Source organism: Daktulosphaira vitifoliae, unplaced genomic scaffold (genome assembly GCF_025091365.1).
Source record: "Daktulosphaira vitifoliae isolate Bord-2020 unplaced genomic scaffold, ASM2509136v1 Scaffold_3, whole genome shotgun sequence".
Lineage (NCBI taxonomy): Eukaryota > Metazoa > Arthropoda > Insecta > Hemiptera > Phylloxeridae > Daktulosphaira > Daktulosphaira vitifoliae.
This window is the reverse complement of record NW_026099574.1, coordinates 35,688,541-35,697,776: the sequence shown is the minus strand read 5'-3', so window position 1 is coordinate 35,697,776 and position 9,236 is coordinate 35,688,541. Positions and strand designations below refer to the sequence as shown.

General features: G+C 25.5%; 3 protein-coding genes across 3 annotated transcripts in view; 1 reads left to right on the top strand and 2 right to left on the bottom strand.

Moving 5' to 3' along the window:
- The window catches only part of LOC126901856 (sodium/nucleoside cotransporter 2-like), a 9,194-nt gene extending 7,735 nt beyond the window's left edge, over positions 1–1,459 (top strand). Inside the window, exons 10-12 of the mRNA XM_050678717.1 lie at positions 832–990; positions 1,099–1,279; positions 1,347–1,459. Of these exons, the coding sequence (XP_050534674.1) occupies positions 832–990; positions 1,099–1,279; positions 1,347–1,363 (357 nt within the window). The 3' untranslated portion in view covers positions 1,364–1,459. The remainder of the gene's footprint in view (positions 1–831; positions 991–1,098; positions 1,280–1,346) is intronic.
- A 567-nt stretch (positions 1,460–2,026) lies between these two features.
- Positions 2,027–6,609, bottom strand: LOC126901862 (prostatic acid phosphatase-like). The gene is made up of 7 exons (XM_050678727.1): positions 6,234–6,609; positions 3,977–4,075; positions 3,678–3,917; positions 3,396–3,581; positions 3,210–3,333; positions 2,940–3,145; positions 2,027–2,447 (listed from the first exon to the last, which is right to left on the bottom strand). Exons 1-7 carry the CDS (start codon positions 6,375–6,377, stop codon positions 2,259–2,261), a joined length of 1,188 nt encoding a protein of 395 aa, XP_050534684.1. The 5' UTR covers positions 6,378–6,609; the 3' UTR covers positions 2,027–2,258.
- A 930-nt stretch (positions 6,610–7,539) lies between these two features.
- LOC126902132 (regulator of nonsense transcripts 1 homolog) lies at positions 7,540–8,862 on the bottom strand. The gene has a single exon (XM_050679157.1). It carries the CDS (start codon positions 8,860–8,862, stop codon positions 7,540–7,542), a length of 1,323 nt encoding a protein of 440 aa, XP_050535114.1.
- Between the last annotated feature and the right edge of the window lie 374 nt (positions 8,863–9,236).

The following is a 9,236-nucleotide window of genomic DNA, read 5'->3' as shown; positions in this document are numbered from 1 at the left end:
TTATTATTTTTTTTTTTTTTGTGTCTGTTACCACTTTTTCTCAGCTCTCGCCGAACCGATTTCTTTCAACAATACGTCAAAAGATCACAAATCGTATCTAGTCGAAGACATTACTCTCAAAAATTTCCCTCGTTCCCCTTAAATGGGGATAACCTCTTCATCAATAGATTTAAATAGATTAAAATCGGATTTTTTATCATTAAATCAGTCCAGTGTGATCTGAGAATTTTCATGGACAAATAATAAAACGTTACACGAAATTTTTGCACATAAATATTTAAATATTATTAAAGTGGCCAAAAAGTAATAAAACACAGTTTAAAAATTTGTAAACATAAATTTAATTATATTAGTACGCTTTATAATATAACAGCAATATATGTCAATATTAGTAACATCCAAATTATTTAAACAAATATTTATTAGTATTTAGGTTTATATTGTACTTTAGATTTATTTTATTCATGAACTTATGTGTTCATGAAAATCAGTCTAACTCAATGTTACCGACAATTGCGTCATAATAGAAAAAATAAATTGATAAGGTATTTTATAAACCTTATGAGTCTTACTAATAATTATTATTTAATTTTAATTAACTAACAATATTATAAATGTGTATACATAAATCAAAAGTAGTTAAAACTTCGAATTCTGAGAATTTGAACAAAAATAATTATAATTCTCTGAAGAAGTATGGACATTACTTTTTCAATATGAACAATAGTATTCAATGAATTTCTGCAACTCTTTCGGTTTATCGTTACTATATGTAATTAAAAAATTTAATGCATTGTATTAACCTTATAAAACTTTAACTTTTTTTTTTAGTATATTTTAGGAAAAACGCTAATTCCAATTGCTTGGGTTTTGGGTACTGAATTTGATGAATGTGAAACAGTAGCAAAACTAATAGGATTGAAAATAACTACTAATGAATTTATAGCATACAAAAAATTGGGCTCGCTTAAAACTGAACATAAATTAAGCGTAAGTAAAAATTCGATTTTTGTTCATAGTTTTACTCGATAAAAAGAATCAAAAATATTATTACTAGTTACAAATAAATATATATGAAGGCTCAATTTTTTTTTACAGCCAAAATCTGAAATTATAGCAACTTTTGCATTATGTAGTTTTGCTAATCCTGGATCTATGGGTTCAATGATTGCTACTTTAACAACATTAGCACCTTCTCAACAAACGTCGATTGTTAAAAACATATTTAGGGCTTTTGTCGGAGGAACTGTTACTACTTTACTTACTGCTGCGATTGCCAGTGAGTTGAAACGAGATTCTTATTTTGTAGAATAATTTTTTAATGATAAACATTTATGACATTTCAGGTTTACTTATGACATAATTTGAAATTAAATTCAAGCTTAAGGGAAAAGTTTATTATTAATATTTATTGAGTATTATTGGTACACGATATTTAAACAATTTTTAAATTCCGAGAATTTCTTTTTATCTATTTAATTGTTAATCGTTTCTTCTTTTTCTTCTTAACATTTTTAAATAACATTTTAATTTGCAACTTGATAAAAAAAAAAGAATATTATTTTTTGAAACTTTAATAATAATATAATTATTATTTTTTAACTGTATAAACAAAACTGTCATAAAAATCATGACAATCTAAATAATTATTTTGATGTATAAAAATATTAAATCAATTTTTTCCACTTAAAATTATATTTTTACAACAAAATCATTTTAACTATTTAAAATATTAGGATTAATTAATTTAATAAGTACATAAATTGTTTGTGTTTTTTTATACGATTATAAATGATGTAATTTTATACATTCTATATTTATAATTTATGTCCCCTTTTATTCATTTTTAATTTAATTGTTATTTATTGTTGTTATTATATAATACGTTATTTACAATGAAGAACAAATATATAAAAATATAATTTATAATTAATTTTCTGAGAATATTGAGCTCAACTCTTTTGACAGCAATTAAGGTACATATGAATTATTATTTAAAGTATATAAGTAAAATTGAAACAATTCATTTAAAAGTCAAATTTTTAATGTGTTTATATAGTGCAACTTACACATAGAAAAATATGATTAAAAATGTAAGATTCCAAAGCCACAGATTAAAATTTACTGAGCACGTGAACAGTAGCATACAAACTGTCTATACATTAGTATTATCTAACTAATGATGGACAAAACCGAACAAACTCATTAATTGAAAATCTTAAATCCTTAGAACTAAGTTTTTTTCCCAGTCAAATTATTTAAGGCCCAGCTTCTTTGATTTTTAAATTTAAACAATGCTGTGTCGTACATTTACACTCTTCGTCTAAATCAACTGGTATTACATGTTTCGTTATTGATTCGACGTGTTTAAAAGTACAACCAGATCCTTTGCAGCCCAATATAGACAATTTGTAAGGTTTCATTTGTGTGTTATTTCGTAATAGAACCTAAATTTAAACAAATCATAAGAAATAATTTGGTTATTAGTATCCTAAACAAAGTAATTGAAAGCCCTGCTGCTGTAACCAAATACCTCCAATTTTAAAAACTTTTTAGGAGACACAAAAACATATAATAAAAATAAATGAGTTTTTACGACTCTGAAACAAATTCAATCGAAGCTGTTCCTAAATCAAGGTATATACGAATATTATTGAACAGGGGAATCCTACTTTATTTGACAACAGTAAGATCAGATATCTTATTACCTAAAATCATTTTTCATTTAACGTGAATATTAAAAACTTTGGTCTAGAATCAAATAACAAATAAAACACGTTGAGAAATCTAATATTTTTTATTAAATTTTCTAAGTGTAAAATTTGTGCCTATAAATCCTCTTTAATTCCCAGTTGTTTTCAATAGTTTAATTTAAATTTCTCAACAGAGTTTACTATAGTTGAAGAATTTATGTTTAGTTTCAAAATATTTTTATATACCTTAAAGTAAAACTTTCCTTTTGACGTCTCATGGAGTTCTAGTAAAGCTAACATATTATATGTTGGAATTTGTTCTTCCCACACTCCTAATGCTATTAAAAGATTGGACAAGGTCGAATCATGACCAGCGTAAACGTATAGTTGATTAATTGAATTATTAATCATTTTGGTTTTACTATCTTCTAAAATTTTTTTAAGCAACGGACCTAAAAAAATGTTTAGGTTGGAATCATAAAAAATGTATTGACCAACTGAATTCGTAGCATTTACCTCCTTTAATTTTTTTCATTTGATCATTGAACGCGTTAAGTATAAAACTTCTAGAAGTGATTTGTGTCAGTTGACTGGGATAAACCTTAGATGTCCATGGAGGTAGTTCAAGGCCATAATCCGACTATAAACAAATTAATTTAACTGTAAATTAGCATTTCTATTTGCTTCATTAAAATAACGTACTTCCGCTTTTAACGTACTATAAATCGATTGAACATCATCAGGATCTTGCACTTTCAGTCCTGTATTTTCAGTCAAGTAGTCATAAATGTTTTGATAACTAAGCAGTTCTCGCTGAATTGATGATAAATTCATTATAGCTTGTCTCTCTTCGTAATATCTTGGACACGATTTTCGAACCAATAATAGCTATAATTAAGTGAAATAATTTAATACCTATGAATGACTAATTACACTTGTAACAAATATACTTATTAATTAAATTATAACGTTTTAATATTTTACTTGGTCATTGTTTAACTTTTCAGTGTGAATAGGAATAGGTTGCCATTCGAGATGTTTATTCCATTTTTGATTTCCGATCGGCTTATACAAAGCTGCTGCAACAAGTTGAGCGCTCATTTTAGTCCTATCAACATCAGTACTCCAAAATGTTACTTTATCCGGAGAGTACAACAAATCTAAAAATCCACTGTACCTTTTTCGAATAAATCTCCCGATTTCATATTGATTGCGTTTACCGATCTAAAGAAATTATATGTTAATTTTAAGTCCAAGTTTAAGATCCAGAATTGTTAATTTACATTTGTTAATTGCCCCCATCCATATGGTTCCCACTTGTAATTAACATAAGGATCAGTTGGGTATGTATCGGCCGGCGTTCTTTCTCCATGTCTAAATATCTGAAAAAATTAATTATTTTATGTATTAAAACAAATATAACTAATGTATTAATAGAAATATTTTATTAACAATTGATTTAATAATCACTAGAATTTTTTTTTTAATTTGGTAGTTTTTCAGTATGCAATACTACATTTTAAAAATGACTATACGTTTTTTTATGATTTAACAGTTTCACCGGCTAATCCTTTACTATTATCTTAAAGGTGGTATTATAATTTTAAAAAATGTTGAGATATAATTAATAAACAGTGCACTTATCCATAAAAATCTGATAGCAAAAATACTATTTATAACATTATATTTTTCGTTTGTGTATTATTAAATCACTTTATCAATGTGCAAACTACGAAATGTAATTGAATTATGTTAAATATAACGTTTAGTTCTTGCTTAGAAATACAAAGATTATTCACCTTTACAGGTTATTTTAGAATAAATTGACATGCCGATAAAACACATTTTAACCTACTTAGTATGAACATTCATTATATGAATGAAAGGATAAACTTTTTACTACAGAGCGCATCAAGTAATTATAAACTGAATTATATTGTTNACTGTAACCTTAATTGTTTGAAAAAAAAAAAAAATCTTAGAGAGTATCATTTACAATTTTCTATAAAACACAATACAGAGTAGCTAAATAAATCATTTTCTGATTTATTTTTTATGTTATTTCACACTAATTAAGTGTATGATTTTTTCATTAAAGTATTAATTTCAGAGATATAGCCAATAGGCCGCATTCTCTTCATATTTTCTTTGTCCTATTAGTTAATTAATTTACTCATTGTAATTGAATTAAATTTTATTGATTGTACATATTCTCTTAATAAAAGTAAAAGGAAAAGTTATTAGTTTTTAATAATTAAAATGTTAGGCTTTCAAATATTTATTAACATTGGCAAGTCCCAAAATCAGAGTTAAACTTGAAACTTGTTGGCCACCATATGATATTTTTAAATTTTTCTTGGATTTTTTCCTTTTTAGTTGTATATAAAACATTTTGTTTTAATTGTTACATTTATGAAAAGATTATATAGCAGGTAATGATTTAAATATTTTTTATAAAAGGTAAAAACACTGATAAATGAACACTACCAGTAAACAAACACCACTGAGTTTTTAACTAAAAAAAATTCTAATCTGATAGAAACTTTAATTCCTAGTATTTTTTAAAACAATAAAAGGTATTTACTTCAAGTCCAACAGCATTATCACAAATTTTGATTTAATATCATTAACTTTGATTCCAATTCATTCACTGGGAAATTCAAATTTTCAACATTTCGTAATAAATTTAAATGTTTGTGTTAGTAGTTAATTATAAATATTTTTACATTATTATTAAATTAAATTTTCTAGAAGACAAATATTTGTTAACTTTATAAGTGTAATATCAAAATATAAATTAATAAAAATTTGAAAAGTAAACTCTTAACTGATCATACATAAATGAAATCGTCCATATACATATAAATATATATTTTTATCACATATTCTGTAATACTTATAAATGAAATTTAAACAAAACAAAAATTTTTAAGTTAATTTAAATTTAAAAAAGACATGTCTAAAACTAGTAACTTCTAGTTTTAGTCTATACTTAATAACATATTGTTTTATTTTATTGGACAACTAAATCATATATTAGTCAGAATTTCTTGTATTCCAATGACTTACTTAATAGAAAAAGTTTCTTACCCCATAAAACGAATTTATTTTCATTATTTAAATTAACTAAGCTTTACAAAAATTTTTTTTTAATACATCAACATTTAAACATTTATGTTAGAATGTTAATTTAAATAATTAAAAAAAAATCGTAGAGAATATCTAGAATGTTTTCAAAATTCCCGCCATTGATACAGATTACTAAAATTCTTAATATAATAGTACTAAATCATTTATTACCTACTATTTTAATTTATTTTATATCAATAAGAGAATATTATTAATTGAAAGTAATTTATTTTGAAAACATCATTAATAATTAACCAAATTATTAATATATATATATTAATATATATATAATTAATATATCGATAAAAATGTAGTTAAACTGTATTTTGTTTATTAAAAAAATATAAAATTAATGCAAACTTAAGTGTTATACTAAAGAAATATTATTTTAATTTATATTATTATACATACTGCATGAATTAATCTTAAAGAATTGAAACGATAATGTTTATTATGATGAAGTGTCTTTGTAGTATTGTTATATTCTGCGACTGCATGAAAGTTGAACGTCAATAAAAAAATTGCCCAGAATTTAATAAACAAACTGCAGATCATTTTTACTGGCGCAAATATAAAACTAGATAACCAATTATCATATCTAATAAAAATAATATGTTTGTGGATTTGGTTCTTTAGACGTTCAATACATTTTCTATGGATTTTAACACGTGATGAGTGACGACATCGCGTTGAAAAAAAATAACAAAACAGTCGTTAAACAACAACGCCATGTACTGATTGGTATCTGTTTGACTGTTTGGTTGTGTTATACGTCAAAACTATACTTGGTGGTTCTATGGATACCGTCCAAGGTGGCTTTAAATGTGAATGTGCGTGCGTGTATCTAATTAAAGCTGGACAAATAACAAGGAGGGAGGAAATATTTATATAAATTCACCATAGACAGTCAAACACGAACAGATGTTTTTTTTTTAATTTACATTGGCATTGAATAAGTTCTCCATACTTAGCTAATACATTACTGATATTATGAATGAGTAAAACAACAGTAGTAGATGTCGTCAAAAGAGTTAACTGTTTTCGTTGCGGTAATAATAACTTGAACGCAAAAAGAAATGATTAATTTTATTTAAGTGTTTTATTTTTTAATATTCATTATATCATTTAACAGTACCAATTTAAATTACAGAGTTCGTTAAAGTAAAGTTAAAGTAAATTTATTATTATTTTTTCTCTTTTTCTATAAACAATTTTATAGATGTTGTGATACATCTATATTTTAGAAATGTTTAAAATATAATTTTTAAATCCTAATGTCGAATTAAAAAAAAGTAGTTTTGTAGTATGTTGAAATTTATATGAATTAACAATAATATAATCAAAATACTTAACCTTACTTATCTCCATCGATATTGAATTATTTAATAAAAATTGCAACTATGTACACGATAGAACTTTTTCATATACAATAAGCATAAAAAGTTACAATGCTTATTTAGATAAATCAAATTCAACACATAATGAATGCTTGAATGGTCTGTTGATAAAAATCATCGAACTCAAATAAACTAAAAATAAATAAGGCATGTATTTTATAATTAATATCAACAAAGGTTCACTTGGAAAATAATTTATCGTTAAATGTTCATCTAAATCAATCTTTATTAAAATGGGAATAGATTTCATTTAATTTAATACTTGGATTAAGTATTCGTAAGATTAATGTAATTTTTTTTATAACTGTCCTCAACGTTTTTCAAGAATTCTTAAAATATCGAATTTTAAGACGCATTAACGGTACACCTAATTCCAAAAGTCGTTCAAAAAGTGATCGGTTAAATTCATTTTGTCTCCTTGTACTCAATGATCTTTTTTTAATATTATCTCCTGTAAGTACTACTTGTTCTGCACCAGTAATCATTGGTATTAAACAATTAGGTTCATTAGTTTGTGTACTTCTATCAATAATTACCGCCCGGAATTTAAATTCAGCTAGACGAGAATCCCCAGCAAAGTCACATGTTGTACAGACTACTTGAGAAAACTTCAAACATTCAACTTCTGCAAGTTTTTTAAGTCGTTTGTATGTAATTTCGTCTTGTTCGTTAAGCTTATTCAATTTTTCTTTGATCATCTGTAATTTTTTGAACTCACTATGGCCATTCAGTTCTTTTATTTTATTACTTAGAAGCAAATCTGAAGACTTACAACCAGCCATCTTAAGAGTGCCCATTCTTACCACACGCACGCCTGATTTTGCTACAATATCTGTTAAGTAATCGACAGCCTTTTTGGTTGGTGCACATAACAATACCGAACCAAATTTTGATAGATGGTATGCAATTATTGCACACAGAGTGGTTTTGCCAGTAAGTGATGGTCCTTGGATAAGTGACAATGTTTCACGAATAGCATTCTTTATTGCAATTTTTTGTAAATAATTTGGAATGGGTAGACCAGGTGCCTGACAATCTTCTAATATTTCATGATTGTATAATGAACTACGAATATAATGACCTAAAAGAATAGACCGTAGATCATGTGACATACAATCCATTTTTTCGGCGAATCTAGTTAACGCCGTAAACATTTGAACATATATTCTATTGTTCCATGGCCTCAAGATAATTAATTTCGAGCCTTTTTCTACTTCTAGTGGCTGATCAAGTTCTACATCAATGATATTTTTTTGAGGAATATTTATAATTTTACCGACAAGATCACAGGGGTTATCATTCAAATACTGAAACTTTATTTCACTACCAATTTGCATATAAGGCAAACGTTTTTTCATTAGCAATTGTAAACATAAAACAAATTTTTTATTATGACTTCTTGTTGAATCATGTAGTAAACATTGTTTACTAGTTTGTTCTTTGACCTGTTTTTTATTCATAAATTCGTGAATTAACGAATTAAATGTTTCAAGATATTCTTTTGTATTAGAAAAAAATATTTTATAATTATTTGTTTTTTCGTTGATCAAATTTACTGTGTTTGTATTGCTGCTTTCCTCTCCCCGTTCAACTATATTTTTCATAACTATGGAATTAGCTAAATACATTTGTCCATGAGCCATGATGTAATTATTTTTTATAAAACACCATGTATCTTTGTCAATTTCCTTAGTACAATTTTTGATACCTAATTGAAAAACATTTCTTAACTCAGAATTATAACAACTCGTCGGTACAAGATGACCATATAATCTAAGTCCATAGCTACCACTGTATGTTTAGATATCTACAAATGGTTAACAATGTGAGTTTCAGAAGTTGTGCTGAAGCTGTTACAAAACTACTCTACAATAATTGTAATAATTTTAAATACTAGTGAATAACTTTGATTTGCGGTGATTATTTTCCTTGTACTTTACTTTTCTGTTTTACTTTAATTGAAATATATTACAACATCATAAATGCCCGTCAATAATACTTGACCAATTCTAAACAA

Coding starts and splice junctions, on each gene's coding strand:
- LOC126901862 (XM_050678727.1), bottom strand. CDS start 6,377: ATGATCTGCAGTTTGTTTATTAAATTCTGGGCAATTTTTTTATTGACG. Junction 3,582..3,677: donor AAAAGTTAAACAATGACCAA/GTAAAATATTAA, acceptor ACTTAATTATAG/CTATTATTGGTTCGAAAATC. Junction 2,448..2,939: donor AAGGAAAGTTTTACTTTAAG/GTATATAAAAAT, acceptor GTTTAAATTTAG/GTTCTATTACGAAATAACAC.
- LOC126902132 (XM_050679157.1), bottom strand. CDS start 8,862: ATGGCTCATGGACAAATGTATTTAGCTAATTCCATAGTTATGAAAAAT.